The following is a 24,331-nucleotide window of genomic DNA, read 5'->3' as shown; positions in this document are numbered from 1 at the left end:
ATTCTAACTTCAGTTCCCTCCCCTTTTTCAGTCTTTCCAAAACTTTATGCGCAGTTTTTACCATGAACCATTAAATAATGTTGTGAAACAGTCTCAGCTGTCCAGCCATTCAGCCCTGTGATACTCTCTGAGCCTCTCATGCCTCAAACGCAAATAGAACAGAAATAGTGGATTTTCATTTTGCACCACCAAGGCACAAATCCCCTTACTAGATTACTTCTCTGGTTCTAACATTGAGAAATATCTGTGTTTAGTTTAAAAACAACTCGTAAGTTTCTTATAATTCTAAAAGCTACTATTTTACTATTACATTTTCATGTGTGCACCAGGCTAGGTTGACATTCCTTTATTCATTCCTTTAGATAATGTTAAGAAATGGATTATTACTACACTCATTGGCCTGAAAGTCTTAAAGAGGTGATATGACCTGTGTAAGGTCACAGTTACAAACTGGCAGAGGTAGACTGTGAACCAGGCCCTTCGAACTTCAAAGCCCATGTGACTGACCTACAAACTGCCTTCTAATATCAACTGGTTTTGTGTGAATAGAGAGCTGTACTAACTTCAACCAAGTTTTCAAAAAACTCCATAGACAGTTTCACTTAATGTTTGTAAGTCTGAGAAGGTAAATTAGTTGTGTTGTCCATGGATTTAGATAAAAAGAAAGATAAATAACACATGGATGCAAAAGAAAAGCCAGATTCCACACGCAGTTTTCTTGGCTCCTCATTCTCTGCATTACACACGGCCTGGAAGAGGTGTTGTCCAACACGGGCAAAGGTGCAGGGAGCAGCAACACCTTTTCCCCATTTTATTTCTAATAGCTTGGATAGCATGATGGGCACTGAAATATTTGTTCATCTGGTAATAAATATTGAGTACCGTAAATACTGGTATGTGCCAGGCTCTGGAAATAAAATTCTGAACAAAGGCCATCTGGGTTCCTAAATCAGAGTTCGACACTGTCAACAGGCAAAGACAATTCCCCAGTGACAGGTGCCATAAGGCAACAGGTAGGAAACGCGGGTAAAGTGAATTTAGAGTAGTCAGAGAAAACAAAAAAATATGACATTGTCTCACCATGTAACCCCGGCTTACCCGGAATTCACTCTGTAGACTGGGTTAGCCTTGAACGCACACGTCCATCTGCCTCTGCCTTCCAAATACTGAATTAAGGGCCTGCGACACCACATCTGACCCTTGGGGAGCACATGTTGTTGTTGTTGCTTTGTTTTTTCCAGTATTGAGGACTGAGCCTAGGAACTCTGTGAAATGCTGGGAAGTGCTCTACCACAGAGCTAGTGATAAATGCAAAAACAGGAATCCGCAGAACTCACTGTTAGGCCAGACAGGGATGGTATCTGTTGCCCATTGAGACAGGACAACTCTAATGGAAAACACCCACTGAACTTTACGTCGACCAAGCTTGAGAGCCGACGAGGTGTTTCCTCATGACCTTGCCTTGGCCGTCAGGGTCATCACCTCCACCCCCCCCACACACACACACCACCACCCCCCCTTAGCTCCTTCCGGACACTCCGGCCTGCGCAAGCGCATAGGAAATGGCCTGTCCTAGAGGCGCGCGGAGCCCACTCGGGCACGCATGCGCGCCCCGCCCCGGGCGCCCCCTCGCGAGCTCCTGCCGTTTCTTTGGGCGGGATCGTGGGCGGGGCCTGAGCGGGCGGCGCGCCGCGGGCGGGCCAGTGAAGCCGGCGCCTCCGACACGTGATCTAGAACCGGCTGTGCCGCTTGGTGACTCGGTCTGTCCGTCCGTCCGTCCGCGGGTGCCATCATGGCGGACGCGGCCAGTCAGGTGCTCCTGGGCTCCGGTCTCACCATCCTGTCCCAGCCGCTCATGTACGTGAAAGTGCTCATCCAGGTATGAGTCGTCGCCCTTCCCTTCCCGGTCAGCGTCCTGTCGGGTCGCCGCCGCCCTCGGCGTCCCAGGCCTTGCCCCTCCGGCGAGGCGCTGCTGCCCTTTCCACCCGTCAGGGACAACTTCCACGGCCTCGCGGCCCCTGTGGGAAACACCCCGAGGCTCGCTCCGGGCGGGCCCGCTCCCGCTCCGCAGCCAACTGCCACCCTGCCCTTCCTTGCCTTGGCTCTTCTCAACTTTGTTTTCCTTCTCTGAGGTTGATCAGGTCAATCGCCACCGAGGGCTTACCCAGCCTTTCCCTTTCGCCCCTCTGAAACTGACATTCACCTCGCCTCCTCCACTCCTTCTCAAACTCGAGACGGGAGCTACTCATCTCAGGACAAACGTGAAATTCTAGGAAAGCCAACATCGTGTTGTTTCTATTCGCTTTTTCTTTCTGTTCTGCTGTTTCTACTTCTGTTCCGTTCCGTTCAGAGATTTTAACACCAGATACCCGGATATACACAAGGATCTCATTGAGAAGTAATAATGAAGTCAGATTTCCTAAGGATCCATTGAGCACTTTCACAGCCGCCGGTGTGGTTCATGACAATGAAAATCACGTTGGTCAGAGCTGGCAATCAGTTCTGTTTAGTGAGTTTAAACGTAATATCAAATGCCTCCCTTTAGCTTACTTTCTGATCTGCTGGTTATTACGTGATATTTTATATTCATGGATAAAGAAACCTACTTTTAGCTGTTGACCGTATTTTCAGTTGCTGTTCTAACTTTACCCGTGTTGAGCAGGCCGTTTTCTAAGCATTTACTGAGAATTGACATACTCACCCCATGCCTTGTGTTACCGAAGGAAACAGGCCTTAGAATCTTTGTCCTCACTATTTACCGTTCTGAAAAAACATGCAGAATGGACCTCATTTTTTCAATTGTTACTCATACAAACTATTGCCAAGTTGATTGATGGATGTTCAGTTTTTAGTGTAGAAGTTGAACCGTCTTTGTCTAAAGCAGAGGCACATTTGGGCTACACTGCATTTTGCAGTACAAACTCTAAAGTAGTTCTCAAAAGGGCAGTGTTTTCTAGTGACATTTAGTGCTCTTACCTCAACAATTTGCTATCTTAAAGTCTGATTTCACAATATCTGTGTGTTGCCAAGTATCTCAGGGGGTTAGTGAAATTCCCAAATACTGTTTTAAAATTCACAGGGTAGCTTTTCAGTGAGCTCAGAGGGGGAGTATTAGCAACAGATGAAGGAACTGCAACAATAGAGTCCAAACTCTGCTACTGGATTTTTTTCTCAAGTATCCGTTTGGCACTACAAGTCCAGAATTTATTGTGTAAATAAAATGACAATCATTAATTTTTATGACTTTCTGTGTATTGCTAATGAGACTGTATATTTAACATGGACCTAGCATGCAATTATTTTCGTAAGTGAATTACCCAACTGTATGCATTTGCCTTTGTTGTCTAGTTAACCATAGAGGCAGGCAATTGATGCTGGCTCAGTGGATATTTTCTTATTTTATTCAAATATAAAAAATGTAAAGCTGGGTGGTGGTGACGCACTCCTTTAATCCCAGCCCTTGGGAGACAAAGACAGGTGGATCTCTGAGTTCAAGACCATCCTGGTCTACAGAGCTAGTTCCAGGACAGCCAGGGCTACATGGAGAAACTCTGTCTCCAAAAATCAAAAAGGAAGAAAAAAATTGTAAAAGTATTTGTTAGCCTTATCGATAAACTAGACTTTCCTGACACAATGGTTTCCTTGTTCTATTTTCAGTTTGATAATCTATCTTAGGTTCATGGTTTACTCTGTAGATTTCAACTCAAAGGGCAACTTGGAGTTTATTGAACCCAGTCCTAATCTATACAACAGAACAAAAGAGTAATAAGGGCGGTACTTCAACGAAGCCTTAAGAAATATAAACTGCATTTTTTTATTTGTAAAAACTATGGAGCTAAAGGTAGTTTGCTGGTAGAGACATGGGGCATAAGGATGGACATGGAGTTCACTTTCAGCACCAAACAAAAGAATTTGAGCCTGAGTTTCTTTTTTTAAGACCTTGCAGCCAAAGTATTCCTGGGGATTTGCTTAGTGTTGATATATTCCTTTGTTTTTAAAGGTGGGATATGAGCCTCTTCCTCCAACAATAGGACGAAATATTTTTGGGCGACAAGTATGTCAGCTTCCTGGTCTCTTTTGTTATGGTAGGTGCCTTTGATTTATTTGGGATGGATGACATTGAAGACAGATGGGCTGGAGTGACTGAAGGAAACTACGCAGAAGGGCTGCTGCCTTGAGATTTCTTGTAGCTATGTTTTTGGACTAGAACCTAAAGCTCTGACTTTTGTTCTTAGCTCAGCACATTGCAAGCATCGATGGGAGGCGTGGGTTGTTCAGAGGCTTAACTCCAAGACTGTGTTCGGGAGTCCTTGGAACTGTGGTCCACGGTAAAGTCTTACAGGTAAGAGGAAGTCAATGTTCTCATACCTTTTAGTTGCCTTTTGTGCACAATTTATTCCACTGATTTCAAAGATAAACTGACATTTTTTTCTCTTAATTGATTAATTGGTTAACTGATTGAATGAAGACAGGATTTCTCTGTGAAGCATAGACTGGCCTCAGAACTTGCTTAGTAGCCTCAGCTGGCCTTGAATTTGATTCTGCCTTCTGAGTGGTTGCCCATGTGTCTGCTTTGAAAACATGTTCTTGAAATGCCCACTCTTCCCCCATGAAACAAAGGAAATTTGTGCAATTAAAGTCATTGACTTTGATATATGTGACCTTCTTCCTTTAAAACCGGTTCTGAATAGAAAGTACTTCTGTTTCCCTAGACAGTTTGACTTTTTATTATTATTACTTACTTAGTTATTGTAAGGGAAGAAATCTGAGTAAAACACACTTTTTTTCCTGGAGTTACCTTTTACATTGCTAGTATTATCTCAGTGACACATTTCCTATTCAAAATACTGAAAAGTAAAGAAGCAAGAGCTGCTGCTAGGCATAGTGGATTGTGTTGTAACCCTAGCATTTAGGAGGTGGGGGAAGAAGAATCAGGGAGTTCAAAGTCAGCCTCAGTTACATCCTGAGTTATAGGCCAGCCTGGATTGCATAAGACATTGTCTCAAAAAGAAAAGCACAGTTGAGGTGGCTCAGCAGTTGAAGATGTATGTCATGATGACTTGAATCTGATTCCCAGAGATCACATGATGGAAGGCAAAAACTGACTTTGGCAAGTTTTCTTCCGATTTTTTGTATGTATGTGTGGTAGACAAACACGGATAATTTGAAAAAAAAGTTTAAAAAAGAAAAATGAACGTAACAGCTGAGATGCAGATTGGTAGTAGGTGCTGACATAGCCTGTCCAAGGCTCTGGTTTTAATCTCCAGCACCTGGAAAAGGGGAATTTACCAGAAAAAGAATCTACACACAAGGTCAGGGATGGTGGCAGTGTGGTTCATGGCTATTTGGATGCTTGTCTCACTGGTTGTATATTTCTGCTTTTGTTCACTCTTCTGTGTATTTCAGAGTTTGTGTTGTTGTTGGGTTTAGTTTTGTCTGTGTGTGATGTGTATGCATGTTTCTCAGTGTGTGTGCACATATTTGAGCAAATGAGTCTCTGTACACATGCAAAGGTCAAAGAACACCCTCTAGTGTGAGTCCTCACGTTCCATCTTGTTTGAACACCAGGCTAGCCCATAGGGTCTTGGGGTTCTGTTTCGGCCTCCCACCTTTCTGTAGGAACACAAAGATTACAGATGAAGGGAAACTTTACATGGTTTACATGGGTTCTTGGGAGCCTAACTCAGGTTCTTACGTTTATGCAGCAAAGATTTTACCTACAGAGATGTCTCCCTAACCTTGTATATGTGTTACATTACATATTAAAAAACCTTTTTCTTCATTGTATGACTTTTTTATTTACTTTGAGACAGGGTTTTGCTATGTAAACCAGGCTGACCTTGAATTCCCAGAAATCCCTCTGTCTTTGTCTCCTTAGTGCTGGGATTAAAGGTGTGTACCACCACACCTAGCCTCATGGGTTTTGTTTGTTTTTGTTTTATTTTTATTTTGGTTTTTTGGTTTTTCAAGTCGGGGGTTTCTCTATAACAGCCCTGATTGTCCTGGAACTCCCTTTGTAGACCAGGCTGGCCTCCCTCGTGCTGGGGTTAAAGGTGTGCGCCACCACACCTGATTGTCCTGGAACTCCCTTTGTAGACCAGGCTGGCCTCCCTAGTGCTGGGGTTAAAGGTGTGCACCACCACACCTGGCCTCATTGCTTGCATTTTTAAAAGTTACAAACAAACAAAAACCTGATCGATGCCTGTAGTAAATGTTTTTGGAAGCTCAGTCCCATGGCCCTGTGCTGCAGTGGAGTGGGGTCTAAGCCCATACATCTCAAGATTCCTCACATCACACGTGGCCATGCCATGTGCTGAGTCTCTGAGGGTTCTGGTGCCAGCTGGTTTAGATGGAGGGTGGCCATGGCAAGGAAAGTGGTCTGAAACATACTGTGAGGCTGGTCAGGGTCTCCTGTAGCTTCTGCCACGTTCTGGTCCCATTTGATTCAGGGTTGGTTACTTCCAAGCAATCAAAATGGTGAAATGCTATAGCAGCTGGGTAGCCTGGCTTATGTGTAGTGGTTTGTAGTAGAGTATTGGGCACCTCCTAGAGCACCAGAGGCTGAAGGGGCTGTAGAAGCTGTTACTGTCAGCATTGTGAAAGGTACTCTTAGGGTTAGGGATGTTTCCAGACATTTTACAAACTTGAATGAGCAGCCCAAGTGAGCTATCCTTGATTTCTAAGTCTGACCACTGTTATAATTTGTACCAGACTTCAGCATGCAGTAGGCCTTCCTGGATAGGCCTCTACCAGGACAACAGTTAGCATTTTAGCCCTTTGTGCCCTGCATTCTTTCAAGGGCTGGGTGTTATATTGTACACAGAAGGCAGCCACTGATGTGACATTCTAGGGAACCTAGTTTGAAGGTGCTGAGCTATGCCCGAGGTCCCCTGGACACATATAGGTAGCATTTGGCCTGGGAGAAATCTATGCACCCAGATGTGCATAAAACCTTACAGAGCTGAGGACAGAAAGGAAGCCGTGAACTGCAGGATGTTTTCTTCTTTTTTTTTTTTGTTTTTTTTTTTTTTTTGTTTTTCAAGACAGGATTTCTCTGTAGCTTTGGTGCCTGTCCCAGAACTAGTTCTTGCAGACCAGGCTAGCCTCGAACTCCCAGAGATCCGCCTGCTTCTGCCTCCCGAGTACTGGGAGTAAAGGCGTGCGCCACCACCGCCCTGCTTGCAGGATGTTTTCAAAAGGACATGTTCCCAGTCTGTAGGGGGAAAGTGTTTTTAACAAAATCTCAATCGCTCAGTTTTACCAATAGAGACTTGGGAGCCAGATGTGTGGGTAAAAGCCTGGTTGCTCAGAGAGGCAGGGAAAGCACCCAGCTGACCTTCCTCCTCAGCCATCTCAAACCTCTCCTCAAACTCAGTGTCCCTCCCTTCTACCTCCTATGCCTCTCTGTCCACCATCCTGACTCCTTGTTACTCTCTGTTTTTTCTTTTTCACTTCCTGTCAACTGGTAGTTTGCTCTGCCTCTTGATCTATGTATGGTTGGTTTGCTTTATTTAATCTTGTTTACAATATTCAATCAGAAAGCTCTTGGATTAAAGGTATGTGCTAAAGTTGAGCCACACCACAGCTAAAAACAGGTTTTTCCAATAAATAACAAAATCTTGGGGTTCGCAGTCTGATCAAATGTTCTACAACTGAAAAGCCCATACCCTTGTCTTCCTGGTCCTTCTGCCCATTCTTGCAGGCATCTTCCAAGAATCTTGTGCAGCTTCATCTATTGGCATTGTTGCCTACTCTGTTCCCTAGGGTAGTCAGTATCAGTGGCTGTCAGGAGTCTGTGTTGTACAGCCCGGCCTATAATAAATAAATCTTTTCAAAAAAAAAAAAATGAGAGAGAGCGAACTGGGCACTCCAAAGCTACAGAGAAACCCTGTCTCAAAAAACCAAAAAAAAAAAAGAGAGAGAGAAGAAAAAACATTTTCAAACCAGGCATATGATAGGCGCTGGCCTATGATGTCAAGGGGGAAAAAAGTTTTTAGAAGCGTTTGCTTCAGATGTTTGATATGTTCAACTTTGCAGTAATGCCACCTTAGAGATAGTTATTTCCAGTCGATTAATGTGAGGTAGAAATTGGGAAGACTAAAGAAGAAAATCAGTGCTTTTCATTTTCTGTCATTGCTTTCTAACAGGATACATTAATAACTCTAATTATTACTTGTTTCTATTTTTTCTATAGCATTACCAGGAGTGCGAGAAACCCGAGGTACGTTGGTGCTGTTCTCTATTTGAGCCCCTGTCTCCAGCACATTCCTGTTGTCTGACTCTTTATAGGAGAAAAACCAGGACTTTTTCCTTTCATCTCAGTAGCTGGTGGCTTATGGGGTAGCCATGGGTTTGAAGATTTCTATTTAAAATCATCAAGATTTCTGTCTTTTTTATTTCCAGGAGTTAGGACCTGGAAATGTACAAAAGGAATGCTCGTCCTCCTTTGACCAAGTTATCAAAGAGGTAAGAAATAAATTTACCCCTTGTTGTTGAACCAGGATCATGACTTCTGCGTTTCCAGGTCTGTTCCCAGTTTAAATTGAGCTTTCCTGTCTAATAACCCAAAAGAAGAACATGGCCTGCTGTTGGGAACAGGTGTAGCTTCCTCTGTAGTTAAGACTGAGGCAGTTTTTACATTTGTTCTTTTATTGGGGGAGGGTATTTTGCTTGCTTGTATGCATGCCTGGTACCTGCAGAGGCCAATGGGATAGTTTTTGGAACTGGTGTTGCAGAAGGTTGGGAGCTGCCATGTGGGTGCTGGGAGCCAAATCTGAAACAACAACCAGTATTCTTTACCACTGAGCTGTCTCTCCAGCCCCAAATTCTATTTTGTTATTTATTTTAAAAATCAACTTTCTAGCCCAGGGTGACCTTAAACTCACAATTCTTCTGCCTCAGCTTCTCCCCCATATGGGATTGCAGGAATACACCACCATGCCCAGCTTTGAAAGCCAGACCTGATGGCTCAGGCCTGTAGTCCCAGTATTTTGGGAGGTTGAAGCCAGGAGGAGCAAAACTCTAAGGCCTGCTTGGTCTACAGAGTAAAATCAAGGCCAGCCCAAACAACTTAGTGAGACATATTGTATAAAATAAGTATTAAGAGGGCCAGGGATATAGCTTGTTGGTAGAGCACTTACTTACATAGTATGTGTGAGGCCCTGGGTCTAATTCCCACTATTGCCAAATGAGTGAATGAATCCAACTCTGGTAAGTTTATTCAAACAGGTAACCCTCTCTCTTCTCTATGGGGTTGGGGAAAATAAGTCTCTTTTTCGGGGAGATTTCAGAAAGTTACTACAACAGAAAGTTGAAATTCATGAAAGGTATAACGAAATGATAAAATATTAGGTTAATCCCATTGGAGCTTACTTCCTGATTCCAAAACAGGAAAGCTTTGGCACCTAGTCCTTTGCCCTATACTAAGTGTCCACATACATTCCTTACTGGAATATGAATATCATTTATTTAGATTTCAGAAGTGTGTTTTGATTGTTTCTAGACAACTCGAGAGATGATTGCTCGTTCTGCTGCTACCCTCATTACACATCCCTTCCACGGTATGTTTGCAGTTGATGGCATAAAATAATCTCATTATTCTACATATTTCTTTATCTTGGTGTGGGCATTGACTGCAAGGCTCTGCCTTCATATTTTTGTTCACCTGTTTTGCTGTCTTCTTCTAGATAGTGAAGTGTCTTTAGATGAAAAAAACTTTTAGGGTTACCAAAATAATCTCAACATAGTTGGTGGGTTTTTCTTTAATTCAAGAATTTGTTTTGGGCTGGAGAGATGGCTCAGAGGTTAAGAGCATTGCCTGCTCTTCCAAAGGTCCTGAGTTCAATTCCCAGCAACCACATGGTGGCTCACAATCATCTGTAATGGGGTTTGGTGCCCTCTTCTGGCCTGCAGACATACAGACAGAATATTGTATGCATAATAAATAAATGTTTTAAAAAAAAAGAATTTGTTTTGCATTTATTTTGGCAGAGGAGGGGCAGGCATTTATGTGGAGGTCAGAGGACAATTGGGAATCCATTTTGTCCTTCTATAACTTGGTTTCTGAGGATCAAACACGGGTTGAGGGGCTTGTCAGCAGCCGTCTTTACTGGCTAAGCAGCCTCCCTAACTCAACACAGTTCTTAAAACAGTCTTGTCTCTGTTCTATAGTGATCACTCTGAGAACTATGGTACAGTTCATTGGCAGAGAGTCCAAGTACTGGTAAGTGTTTGGGGTTTGTTTTTCTTCTTTTTTATATGTGTGTTTGCCTGCTTGTTTGTATGTGTGTCGCGTGCAGTAGGTTCAGTGCCTGTTAAGGCCAGAAGTGTCGGATCTTCTGGAACTGGAGTTAGAGATGGTTTGAGCCCCCATTTCCGCTGGGACCTGAACCTGGGTCCTGCAAGAGCAGCAAATGCTCTTAAGCCCTGAGCACCTAAATGTATTCTGAACTGCATACACTATATCTTTCACAGTCTTTTTGGTTTGCTTTGGTTTTTTAAAACAGGGTTTTTCTCTGTAGCATTGGCTATCCCGGAACTCGCTCTGTAGACCAGGCTGGCCTCAGACTCATAGAGATCCACCTCTCTCTGCCTCCAAAGTGCTGGGATTAAAGGCGTGTGCCACCATCATCCAGCTATCCCTTCCTTCATAGTTAATTGCCTCACTTTTTTTTGTTCAATGTGTATGGGTGCTTTGCCTTCTTGTATGTCTGTGCACCACATGCATGTCCGGTGCCCACAGAGGCCAGAAGAGAACACCAGATCCTCTGAGACTTGAGTTAGACAGAAGGTTGTGAGCTACCATGTAGATGCTGGGAATTGAGCCAGATCCACTGGAAGAGCGCCCAGTGCTCTTAACAACTGAGTCATCTCTCCAGTCCCAGTAGCTTTATTTTCTAATAGAATTTAACTACTTTACAAGAGTGAACCAGTGCTAGAAATTTTTGATGAAAGGGAGTTACGAAGTTGACTTTGTCAAAAGTAATTATTAGCCAGGTGTTATGGGTTATACCTGTGATCTCAGGTCACTTCGGAAAGTGCAGGTAGGAGTTCAGGGTCAGCCTCAACATAATAAATTTAGGCTTCCTTGGGCTCAGTGAAACCCTGCTGGGGGTGGGGGTTGAAATTCCCTTCTCAAAACTCAAATCTCTGTGTCCTTTCCCTTTTATCGTTACCTAGCGGGCTGTGTGACTCCATACTAACCATCTACCGGGAAGAAGGCATTGTAGGATTTTTTGCGTGAGTAAATGTTGGTTTTTCCTGTTAAGCATTTTTGTGTTAGTAGAAAAGCTTTCTTGAAAATAAGGGCAATGAGTCTTTAATTTTGAGGGAAAAAAATGTTCTCTTGGGGTTTATGTTAGGCTCTTTACAGACCTCTACTGACTTATATTTTATATGCTTGAAATAAGGATTTTTTTTTTAAACAAGGTCTCTTATAGCCCAGTCTGACCTCAGACTGAATGAGGGTGACTTTGAAGTCCTGGTCCTCCTCTGCCTATACCTGTGGTGCCTGTGTGGAAGTCAGAGGACAGCTTGAGAGAACCAGGAGTTCAACTTGGGATGTCAGCCAGGGTGACAAAAGCCCTTACTTGCACCAGGCCTTGCTTGTTTAGTTTTGTTTTGTTTTTGAGATAGTATCTCAAGCTCACAGAGATCTACCTGCCTCTGCTTTCCAAGTACTAACTTTAAAGGTGTTAAGCACTGTGTCAAACTTGTTTGTTTTTATGATAAGTTCCTTTATAATGCAGTTATTAAAAGGGGAATACTAATTTTTGAAAGATGGAAAAGTCATAGCATGTATTTTTATTACTCTAGAATAAGCATTTGCAAGGCTTGACTTTGGAAAGTTTAAACTGTTGTGCTTGACTAACAGAAACTGACCGTGGGCAGTGAAATGGTCCTCTTACGTTTCAGCGTCTCCATAATTAGTTGATGCTAAAACTCAAATACGGGTTTTTTGCACATGCTCTACCACTGAGCTGAGCCCCAGATTTCTTTTTCTTTTCTTTTGTTTGATTGTTATTTTGTATGTATGGATGTTTTGGTTACATGTATGTACAGAGGCCACCATGTGAGGAAACCAGAATATGGTGTCAGAGCCTCTGGTCTCACGTCACACATGGTTGTTGTGAGTCTCCATGGAGCTGCTAGGGGTCAAACCTGGGCTCCTCTGGGTGAGACAACTCACCAGACCCTAAATTTATTCCATTTTTTGAGTATTTTTTTAATTTTTGAGTATTCTGACAAATAGAAAAGACAGTTTATCGTTAGTCTCATTTTAAAATGTTATTTGTATGTGTGAGTGTACACACAAGCACAAGTGGGTCTGTGTCAGAAGAGAGAATCAGATAGATCCTTTGAACTGGAGGTGGAGGCCGTTGTAAGCCATCGTGTAGGTGTTGGGAACTAAACCAGGGTCTTAGGCGAGTGTGGGCAGACTTTTCTTTCCAACTTATCAGTTCCCACATAACCAACAGGGACACTTGATTATAAATGCTAACTTATTACTAACTCTTATAACTTAAATGAACCCATTTCTATTAATTACGTTCTGCCACATGATGTTACCTCTCTTGCATCTTGTACCTCCTGTTTCTTCCCTATGTTTCTCTGGTGACTCCTGACTCCGCCCTTCCCAGTATTCTCTCTGCCTCTAAAATCCTGCCTAGCTATTGGCCAATCAGTGTTTCATTAGCAATGAGAGCAGCACATTTTCACAGTGTACAGAAGGATTATTACACAGCAGACAAGAGCAGTAAGTGCGCTGAACCACTGAGCCACCTCTCCAGCCAGCACCAGTTTCATTTTAAAAGCGTTGAGGAGCCTGCAATGTACCTGAGTTTGTAGTATACTTGCCTAGCATATGAAAAGCTTTAGGTTCAGTCTCCAGCACATATAAAACTGGGCATACTGGACTATACATGCCTATAATCCTGGCATTCAAGAGGAAGGGATAAGAGGATCAGAAGTTCAAGGTTATCCTTGTATACATAGCAAGTTTGAGGCCAGCCTACATGAAAAACTTGTGTTTCCTGTGTTTGATTGACCTAATTTGAGTGACACTGGGAATATTACCTTGCAGATGGAAGCACTGAGTTTGAATGCCAGTTCTATCACTTAAAAACACTGCCATGCAGCAAATGGATGCCTTAAATTCTTGAATTTTTTTTTTTTTAAGATATGGTTTCATGTGCTCCAGTCTGGCCTAAAACTTTATGTAAAGGAAAGGATTACCTTGAACTTCTCTCCTCCTGCCTCTTTCTACTGAGTGCTGGAGATACATGCATGGGCTATTACCCCCAGTTTGTATAATACTGGGGAATCAAACTTAGGGTCTCGTTCTTCAAGCTCTCTTATCAACTGAGCAATATCCCTAGCCTCTGGAAACATGCTTTTGATATTTCTCTCTGTTTGGATCATTCTCACTGTTTGTTTATTTGTTTGTTATTGTTGTTGTTTTTTCCCCCTTCATCTTTTGCCCTGCCAAATTTGAGTATCAAATAGTTTAGTAAAACAGTGTTATAAATCTCCTCTGCAAAGCACCTTGCAAGTCTTTGGCTCTTCCTGTTATGGTTACTAATAGTAAAGCGTGCTGTTGGCTGTAATTCATAAAGGGTTATAGCTGACCTGTATTCTAAAAGTGGGAACAAAAGCCATTACAGGTCAGCATTAGTACAGCTGTTAACCAGACTGAACTTGGAATGAGGGCTACGTTCTGGGGTTTGCTGTTCAGTCCCCTAGAATGTTTTTAAATGTCTTAGCTTTCAAGATGTGTTTATACTAAGTAGATATCTATTTTACTGATCATAGTTTTTTCTGCTTACTATGTCTTCATGTAGGGGTCTAATTCCTCGCCTCATAGGTGACGTCATTTCCTTGTGGCTCTGTAACTCACTGGCTTATCTCATCAATACCTATGCACTGGACAGTGGGGTAGGTTATAATCTTGGTAAGATATGCTGGTGAGGGCTTTTTTTGTATTCACCTGGCAGTCATTGTAGCTGTGAGTAAGATGGCAGTTTGGTATGTGCCAAACAGAACATTACATAGTAAAAAAGATCATTTGAGTTTATAAAGACTGCCATGCTATTTCCTATAGAGGGTACCCATGGATCTAGCCCTGATATTGTTACAACTTTGAGACTTTTTGTTTTTGTTTTTATGATACCTACTTTTAGAGCATATAATATAAGGAGAATAGCTGTTTGTTGTGTTTGGGGGTTTACCACATCTTCTGGGGTATTGAAGGAGCTCCTAGAAATCTGTCTCAGAGGTTTTGAGGGTTTGAATTATCTTCCAGATATTGAGGCTGGTACATTTCTTCCCACATCATCCTAGTGTGATAGGAATTTGCCAGTAGTTATTGATGAGAATGATCAATTTGGGGGAAAAAAAATTCCAAGACAAGATTTTTTTGGCTGTCCTGGAACTAACTCTGTAGACCAGGCTGGCTTTGAACTCACAGAGATCTGCCTGTTTCTGCCTCCCAAATACTGAGACTAACGGCCTGTGCCACTACTGCCTGACTGTTTGTTTGTTTGTTTATTTATTTATTTTAGTATTTTAAGATATATTTATTTTAGCTGGGCAGTGATGGACACCTTTAATCCCAGCACTTGGGAGGCAGGTGAATTTCTGTGAGTTCGAGGCCAGCCTGGTCTACAGAGTGACAGCCAAAGATAGACAGAAAAACCTTGTCTCAAAAAAAAATATTTATTTTATGTATATTGTGCCCTATTTACATATACTCCTGCATGCCGGAAGAGAGTAGCAGATCCCATTATAGATGGCTGTGAACCGCCATGTGCTTACTGGGAGTTGAACTTGGGACCTCTGGAAGAGTTGCCAGTACTCTTAACCACTGAGCCATCTCTCCACCCCTGGAAATCTTTTGAAAGGGTCTCCCTATGTCAATCATCTTGACTGCCAGTTTTTTGTTAAGATGGGATCTGACTCTGACTTGCCTGAACTAATATAGACAAGACTGGCCTTGAGATCCACTTATATGTACCTCTCAAATGCTACGTACAAGGCATGCACCACCATGCCCAGCATTGGCTGGAGGCAGAGGCAGGCAGATGTCCATGAGCTCAAGGCCAGCCTGATCTACAAGAGCTAGTTCCAGGACAGCTAGGGCTATTAGAAAAATCCCATCATAAAAAACAAAAAAAAGAAGTTAATTATTATATTCAGTGTTGTGCCTGCGTGTATGCCTGCAGGCCAGAAGAGGGCACCAATTCTCATTATGGATGGTTGCAAACCACCATGTGGTTGCTGAGAATTGAACTCTAAAAGAGCAGTCAGTGCCCTTAACTGCTGAGCCATCTCTCCAGCCCCTGACTGCCACTTTTTTATATTCATCATAGATACTTTGTTTTTATTAAACTTCATTTTCACACTGTCATACTCTTGTGAGTTTTAACTTACTATCAGCTCTGTGTGTGAGTCATTCTAATAAAAGCTCTTTTCCTATTTTAGGTCTCTACCATGAATGAAATGAAAAGTTATTCCCAAGCTGTCACAGGAGTGAGTTTCTTAATCCTCTGAATTTTCTAGGAACAGTTTGTTTGGTGGTGGTGGTTGTTTAAGTCTGGCCTGTATGACAAGTGTTTTAAAGCTGCCAGCCACCTCCCTGGAAATGTCCGTCACATGGTTCCTGTGTTGGAGGTGGTGGAGACTACAGTTGCCCTCTCACGGCAGCTTTTACTTGCCCCATGTGTTTGGTATTGCTTAGCTTTCATGGGGGAGTGGGGCAGTTGCACATTGTGCCCTTCACATCTCACTTAGAGAACTGAACGCTCTGCCGTACATTGATTTGGGATATGGGAACTGCACATGTGCCAAAGCATGCATGTGGAGGAAAGGAGGGAGGTAGGGAGGGAGACTTGTGGGTGCCAGTTCTGAGGACTGAGCTCAGGTCCATCCGTGTTGGCAACTTTGACTATAACTGAGCCATCCCACACAGTTAGGTAGCTGACACTCATCACACAGCTGAAAATGGGACTTCTGAAGTAGTTCCCATTGTCTTTTGAGAGGGTGCTTGTTGAAGGAGCTACGGGCTGTGTTACTGCCACCCAGCTCCCAGCCACTGGCTAGCTTTACCCGAAATAACAACACACAAATTGTATTCTTTTAAACACTGCTTGGCCCACCCCTAGGCTGGCCTATCAAATGGGCCAAGGCAGTTTCTTTATTAGCCAGTGACCTTCCTCCATCATTTCCCCTTTTTCTGTTTAAACAAAAAAAGGAAGGCTTTAACTTTAACATAACAAAATTACATATAACAAAACAGTTATAAAGCAAGAATTACAGTTACAATATTTACATCTACTTTTTTTTATCATAACAAAGGAAAACAACTATAACTATCTACCTATTCTTCAACTCCATCAAAGACTCCAGAAGGATATAATTTTACCTAAGTAAATGAGAAGTAAGCAACTTACAAAACTAGAAATCACAGAGACATCTCGCTGCCTGGACAGTCACCCAGGTTCCTCTGTACCGTTGGGGCATCCATCTTCAGCCTACAGGCCCCATAGTTTCCAGCAGACATTTCCATGAAGCAGAAAATTTGAAAGGCAGTTCAGTCACTATCTGCCGTGTCCTGCAGAATGTCTCGCAGACTCTTTCATGAATCAGGAACCCCAAAAGATCATCTCACCTTTAGGCAAGTTCAGCAGTCCTCTCTCTGCGGGTTCTCTGTGTCCAGTTTATGCAATAGTCCAGGCAAGAGCAGTTTCTTGCCCAAATGGCTATCAAACTCCATAAGGAGCCTCTTCGATGCCCATCTTCCTTTTGAAGTAGACTGGTGCTGCCAGAAGCAGAGTGTCTCATTGTCATGAAAAGCCCTAAGTTATTAAAACATTAAATGCCATATTCTGTAGTCTTTCAAAGATATGAAGAATGCCTATCTGAAATATATCTATGTACATCTAGAAAATCTAACATGACTACAGGCTTGACTATTATTAATGATTATCCATTAACAACCTATGTACATTACATTTTTAAATGAACTACACAATCACAATACCTTATACAAGAGCAGAAATACATATACATATAACAAAATTGACCTTAAAATCCATACCAATGCAAACTATTCATATCTATATCATATCCCCCTTTAAATGTAAAAGAACATTTATAAACAATATTTGGGAATATGGGCGCAGTTATTTCTCTCCAAACTGCTTCCTGCTGTATGGGGCCGCTGTTAATCAGGTCTTTTATGGTATAACCTGTATGCTAGGTTCATCTCAGTCGTCAATTGAGTGAAGTGATTTTTTGAGGGTGTTCACAGCAACCTTTCAGGAGGGCGTGGTCCATCATACCATATTGGGATAGAAGCAATCCACGGGGTTTCATCCTCTGTGAAAACAAAAGAAGAATCTCTTTTCCAAAGTATATCCTTAGATCCAAATTCTGAAGTCAAGGTATTTTCAAAATATTTATGTTGGATTAGTTCAACAGCATTTATAAACAAATATATTTTAGCAGCTGTTGCTCCTTCCTCAGTATTCAAACAATTCAAAGAGAGCATAATAGCATACAGTATCAAGATTCTCTGTGTATTTTCCATCTTTGTGCGACTTTAACCTCTATTTCTTTTATTTTACTTTTACTTTTTATTTTTTGAGACAGGTTTTCTGTGTATCTTTGTCCTGGAATAACTCTGTAAGCCAGGCTGTCCTTGAACTCTCAGAGATCCAGACATCTCTGCCTCCCAGGCATTGGTGTGCTACCACACCTTGAAGTCACAGAGGTCAATCTCCCTCTGCTTCCCAAGTGTTGGGATTAAAGGTGTGTACTACCAACCCCAACTACTCTCTTTCTTCCTTTTTTTTTGTTTTTTACTTTTAGCCTGCATTTATTTTTAACACACTATAAATCATTTAAACGTTTTCTTTAACTTTGAATCTTTCTTTTACTGAATATCTCTCTTTTTGTGACCACATGAGTCTTTAATTTACCGAGCAATATCAGTAGGACTAAAGCCGTGGCTTTGACGGCTGGATCCAGCCCATTCCTTAGCTTTCCAGCCTCATGGCGGAGGTACCGCTGGAGCCATTTTTATTGCCACAACTCTATGGAGTTTCAAGGTCCTTGCCAGCAAGCGAGCTGCAGCATTCTGCTCACAGACCACACTCAGCCAGACTGCCTGCCTGAGTCAGAGTTTGCCCTGGCAGTACAGCCCAGAAAGCTGGCATTTTTAAACGGCACAACTTTTTTCCTGCTATGGCTGAAAACAAGCAAGCATTCAGTCAGCTTTTATCAACACCATTTAAGTGTTTCGTGGCAGGACCTCTTAAAAGAGCTGCAAGGTTTGCAGCTAAAGCTGAGTCAGGAAGCCTCTCTTAGATGAGAGCGCTTGCTTGCCTCTAGCAAGCAGAGCAGACCCAAGAAATTGCTGCTACCAAGAAAACATGCTTTACTCTATTCTTTCCCAAGCTTTCTCAGGCTTTTTGTGGATGTAGTTATTCATGTGGGCACCATTCTGTTGAAGGAGCTGCGGGCTGCGATCCTGCTACCCAGCTCCCAGCCACTGGCTAGCTTTACCCAAAATAACAATACACAAATTGTATTTTTTTAAACACTGCTTGGCCCATTTCTATTAATGTGTATAGTGCCACGAGCAGTAGCTTACCAAGAAGGATTCTAGCCTACGTCCATCCTGGGTTGGAGCTTCATCGGGTCTGCCCCAGAGAGGAGAGGAAATGGCATCTCAGCTCACTTCCTCTTCTTCCCAGCATTCTGTTCTGTTTACTCCACCCACCTCAAGGCTGGCCTATCAAATGGGCCAAGGCAGTTTCTTTATTAGCCAATGGCCTTCCTCCATCAGGTGCTCATCTTTTCAGGGGTACTTTGAAATAGTTTATTTGTATTAGTTTAAAACTTTTTCTCAGCCGGGCTGTGGTGGCACATGCCTTTTATCCCAGCACTCGGGAGGCAGATGCCCTGGCAGATCTCTGTGAGGTCAAGGCCAACCTGGTCTACAAGAGCTAGTTCCAGGACAGCTAGGGCGAAACCTTTCTCGGAACCTTCTCCCCCCCCCCCAAAAAAAAAGGCACAACTTTTTCTCCTAAGTAAGCAGTTTATTTTCATTTGAATGAGACCTCAATCATAGAATAAGAAGATTGTCTTGGCCTTTTGATAAATTTTGGATATATAAGTACATTGTGGGAAAAAAAAAAAGGTGCCTCTGGGCTCAAAAAACTATGTAAAAGCATTCCAGGGCTCTGTGAGCTCAGTACTACTGTTGGAATATTTGAGCAGTACTACCACTAGACCTTCAAGGAGAGAGGGGAGCAATGAAGATTGAGAATGGTTTGGTAACTCAGCTGTTTTCTTGCTGTCTTACAGTTCTTTGCCAGTATGTTGACATACCCCTTTGTGCTTGTATCTAATCTTATGGCTGTCAACAACTGTGGGTAAGTACTTTTTGGGTTTTTGGCTGGTGCATGTGGAAGCCAGAAGTTGATGTGTTTGGTTCGATGACGGTTCATTCTATTTACAAAATAGGGTGTCTCGCTGAACCCAGAGCTCAGTTGAGCTGGTCTAGTTAGACAACCTGCCACGGGATCATCTGCCCCTGCCTACTGAGTGTGGATTATAGGGGTTGTACACTATGCAATCTTATCTGTTGAGTGGGTGTGGCATATCCAAACCTAATTCTAGGACTTGCACAACCAGTGTTTTACCCTCTGAGCCTTCTCCTCAGTCATGATTGTGTCTTTATTTTTGCAATGATGGAGGACGGAAACCAAGGCCTCACGTGTGCTAGGCATATATACTCCACCAGTTAGTTGCAGACCCAGTCCCCTACTTTGCATTTCTTAGTTTGGTAATTTGCCCACCGACCCCATATGACTGGGATTATAGATGGTTGTAAGCCACCATATGGGTGCTGGGAATTGAAGCTGCACCCTCTGCAAGAGCAGCAAATGCTCTTAACTGATGAGCTATCTCTCTACCCCCTAAGATTTTATTACTAATTATGTGTATGTATGCCTGTCTGTAGGGATTTGTGTAAAGTATGGCCGGGTGGTGGTAGTGCACACCTTTAATCCCAGCACTCAGGAGGCAGAGGCAGGTGGATCTCTGTGTGTTTGAGGCCAGCCTGGTCTACAAGAGCAAGTTCTAGGACAGGAACCAAAGCTACAGAGAAACCCTGTTTCAAAAAACAAAAATTCTGAAGTGTGTATGTGTGTGCATACATGATATGCATTGATTACATTGTGTGCATTTGTTGTGTAGGGTACATGTATGTACTTGTGGAGTTCAGAGATTAACCTCAAATATCATTCTGCAGGTGCCATCTACCTTGTTTTTTTTTTTTTTTTTTTTTTTTTTTTTTGTCCTGGAACTCCCTTGGTAGACCAGGCTGGTACCTTGTTTTTTAGATAGGTTCTCTCATTGGTTGGCTTAGAACTCTCAGATTCATCTAGATTGGCTGGGCAGTAAGCCCCAGGGAGTTGCTTGTCTCCACAAGTCTCGCACTGGGGTATGTTAGAGAACACCATTGATTTCCAGTTCCAGATGTCAAGTGACTCCACCACATTGGCAAATATTTTACTTCTAGAATTAACTCAGAACTCTGTTCCTTAGCTATGGTAGCATGTGCCATAATCCTAGTACTTGGGAGGTGAAGGCAAGATCAGGTATTCAAAGCTAAGCTTAGATGCATAGCAAGTTTAAGGCCATGAGATCCTGTGTCAGGAAAACAAAACAGGCTAGAAAGATGGCTTAGCAGTTAAGAGCACATACTACTCTTCCAGAGGACCAGAGCTCAGTTCTCAGCACCCATGTCTGGTGACTCACCTTTTCCTAGAACTCGAGCTCCAGGGAATCTAACATCCTGTCCTCATCTCTGTGGGCACCCATATACAAATGAGCACAAACATGCTCACCTATTCATAAATAAAATCTTGAAAAAGGAAACCTAAAACCATTCTGATATAATATCTGACTTAATGTGTCATTTAGACATGTTATTGCTTTCAAACAAAAATTGAAATAGCTCCATGGAATTTTTAGCCAAATTTGACTATCGAATTTGTTTTCTGATTTTTAGAGCAATCTCCATGTTTTAGCTTAGCACATGCTTTAAAATGAGTTATAGCTGGTCCTGGCAGTGAGCATCTTTAATCCTAACATTCAGGAGGCAGAGTAAGTAGATCTGCGAGTTTGAGGCCATATCAGTCAGACCCTGTAACTCCAGATCCATGGGTTCTGGGATCCTCTTCTGGCCTCAGACACCACACAAACACATGGTGCAAAGACATTCATGTAGGCAAAATGACATAGACATAATTTTTTTTTTTTTTTTTTTTTTTTTTTTTTTAGCTAGTTAGGAAGTGGTTGGATTATATTCTGATAGGAGAGTGTGGTCAGCAGTGTTTATATCTGCTATCATAGCTTGATTTTTTTATGAAGAAAGCTCATTTAAGAAAGCTCATTTTCCCTGATGATCAGTCATGTGGTTGTTCATTTATCCAGTCTTGGAAAATCTAAATGTATCACAAAATAAAACCAAGTCACGATTCTGAGAAAGAGTTCAGTAGGGATGAGGGGTATTGATAGAGATGGAAGGGAAATGAGAGGAGTAAGGGAGCTCTAGGTGGTGGTGCACGCCTTTAAACCTAGCACTTGGCAGGCATCTCTGAGTTCAAGGCCAGCCTGGCCTACAGAGTAAGTTCCAGAACAGCCAGGGCAACACAGAAACCCTGACTCAGAAGGAAAAAGAAGGGGTGAGGGAGAATAATAATAGAATACAAGAATATATACTAAACATATATAGTATATACAAGTTTCTGTTTGTTGACTTAAAACCTGCTTTATGATGGGTGGTCTTTTCCTCTGGTGTAATTCTTCTTATTAAAACTATCTCAGGGAACCTATGATGGAGATTTTTGCCAAAAAGTCCCTTGAAAATGTTTGTAAGTAACTAATGTTTTCAATTTCAGGCTTGCTGGTGGATCTCCTCCTTACTCCCCAATATATACTTCTTGGATAGATTGTTGGTGCATGCTACAAAAAGCGGTATTTTTATCTCTCATTTTGTTTTTTGTCTCTTAAATGATGTGTCTTGAATTCTGATATTAACTCATTCTTTAACTGCTAATCAGTAACTTTACAGTGTTGTGTGTGTCCCTCGAGCATAAGTGTGGTACCTAAACACAACATTGCAGTAAAGAAGTACAAACTCCTACATGTCGACCATAAGCCATCTGAGCGATTGAATGAAAGTCACAATAGCCTGATTTCCAACTTACCTTTATTGTTGGAGCTGGGGATTGAACCCAGGACCTCACACAGACTAAACAGAAGCCCAGCAAACTTGCTTTTCTGTAACTACTCAGAACATCTTATATACTTCTTTCCCCACATTTAGATATGAAGACTGAAAATAAGACATTACTTATTTATTAGACAAAATTTTGTCAGAGTGATACTGACAGAACTAGTTGCTTGCTTCCTGTTTTTTTAGTAGATGACATTGTCAATGCTATAGTTTATAGTTATTGGTGAGGGTCATATCACTGACCAAACATTTTTGATACCTCTAGACATAGTTGTATGAGGAACTAAGATAATGGATGGGCTGTCCACTGGCTTTAGCATTGGAATCACTTAAAAGGGCCATCAGTTTACAGATGGTTCTGCGTGGCCTGCACTTTTTAGAATTGCAGAGAAGGGTATGAAGAAGCTTTTTGCTTCATTACTTGAGATCCCAGGGTATGGATGAGAATGGCTTTGTTCACAGAACTTGGACTCCCCCAGACTGGACTCTGAATGAAAAGGTCCAGTTGTTGCTATGGTTACTTTTGCTCACCGTTCATGCCAACTGAATCCAAGCTAGAATCCTTGGATAGTTTCAGTATAAATTTACACGACTGTTGTGGTTTTCTTCTAAGTTTTTTCCTTTCTTGTTTTCATTTGTTTATCTTTATTATTTTGTTGTTTTCACTTTCTGGTGTGCTGGGGATCAACCCAGAGCCTTCCAAATAATAGGCAAGAAGAGCTCTGCCAATATACTATATTCTCATAACTGTTGTTCATTTTCTTTTTGTGGTGTTGGTTATTGAATCCGAAGTCTTAATCATGTGGGAAACACCACTGAGCTACACTCCCAGCTCTTCTCCAGACCAGATCCTACTGGGGTCTTTGGGGTTTTGTTTGTTTGTTTGTTGTTTTGTTTTGCTTTTTTGAGGTAGGGTTTTTTTCTGTGTAACAGTGCTGGCTGTCCTGAAACTGTATGTGCTTAGGAAAACATCAAAACTGTATTAGTCATCTACAATGTATCAGATAGCATACCAAGCACTTCCCATAACATTTTCAAACTAGCCCTGTGAAGATTGACGCTGTTCTCTATGCTGCTGTTTTACATATGAAAAAGTTGGTGCTGCCAGGCACGCCTTTAATCCCTGCAGGAGGCAGAGGTAGACGGATCTTTGTGAGTTCAAGGCCAGCCTGGTCTACAAGATCTAGTTCCAGGACAAGAACCAAAAACTACGGAGAAACCCTGTCTCGAAAATCAAAAAAAAAAAAAAAAGTTGGTGCTAAGAGAAACTTAATATTCTGGGCAGTGGTGTTGCATGCAATCCCAGTATTTGGGAGGCAGATCTCTGAGTTCGAGGCCAGCCTAGTTTACATAGTGAGTTCTAAGACAACCAGAGCTACATGGTGAAACCCTGTCTCAAAAAACAACAACAACTTATTGAAAGTTCTGTAACACAGTCACTTGGCCTTACTGACAGGTCCAAATTCTGTCTGTTAGTCATTTCAGTCACATCTAGAAATGTGTCCCAGTATGAGTGATTTTGTCTTCATGCTAGACTTTATTTCTGTTTCTTTTCCAGGGAAATATAAGCCGAGGAAACAGTTTGTTTTTCCGGAAGGTCCCCTTTGGGAAGACTTACTGTTGTGACCTGAGGATGTTAATTTGAAGATGTGGAGCAGGGACAGTGACATTTCTATAGTCCCAATGCACAGAATTATGGGAGAGAATGTTGATTTCTATACAATGTGGCGCACTTTTTTAATAATCATTTAATCTTGGGAAAATGGAGGTGATTGGTGTCTGCCTTTTTTGTTCTTTTTCCTAGCACAGTATCATTTACCACTGGTGTTCCCTATTAGTTATTTGAAATGGGACTTTTTTTTCCTTCAAATTTGTGTTTTAAACAAAAAATAGAAGTATATTTCTAAAGAAACATGCAGGTTGTCCTGTGGATTTAAGTCTCAGGTTAGGGCTTTGTCAAACGAAGAATAGAATTCCGGTAAGAAAGAAATGATTCTATAAAAGTTGAGAAAATTAAGAAGTCAC

General features: G+C 42.1%; 1 protein-coding gene across 2 annotated transcripts; it reads left to right on the top strand.

Annotated features, from left to right (window-relative positions):
* The first annotated feature begins 1,687 nt into the window (after window positions 1-1,687).
* Window positions 1,688-24,075, top strand: Mtch2 (mitochondrial carrier 2). 2 transcript variants are annotated; one of them, XM_005364195.3, is made up of 13 exons: window positions 1,688-1,879; window positions 4,001-4,085; window positions 4,236-4,342; window positions 8,195-8,221; window positions 8,404-8,466; window positions 9,503-9,560; window positions 10,171-10,222; window positions 11,179-11,238; window positions 13,839-13,932; window positions 15,478-15,525; window positions 19,366-19,433; window positions 21,969-22,044; window positions 23,865-24,075. In XM_005364195.3, the coding sequence occupies exons 1-13, from the start codon at window positions 1,793-1,795 to the stop codon at window positions 23,949-23,951; spliced, it is 912 nt and encodes a 303-aa protein (XP_005364252.1). In that variant the 5' UTR covers window positions 1,688-1,792; the 3' UTR covers window positions 23,952-24,075. The 2 variants fall into 2 exon arrangements, with proteins under 2 accessions (XP_005364252.1, XP_026643616.1); XM_026787815.1 differs by having other exon boundaries at window positions 1,743-1,857.
* The last annotated feature ends 256 nt before the right edge of the window (window positions 24,076-24,331 follow it).

Source organism: Microtus ochrogaster (genome assembly GCF_000317375.1).
Source record: "Microtus ochrogaster isolate Prairie Vole_2 chromosome 14 unlocalized genomic scaffold, MicOch1.0 chr14_random_1, whole genome shotgun sequence".
NCBI lineage: Eukaryota > Metazoa > Chordata > Mammalia > Rodentia > Cricetidae > Microtus > Microtus ochrogaster.
Note: the sequence above shows the minus strand (reverse complement) of the source record. Positions and strands in the feature narration are given on the sequence as shown.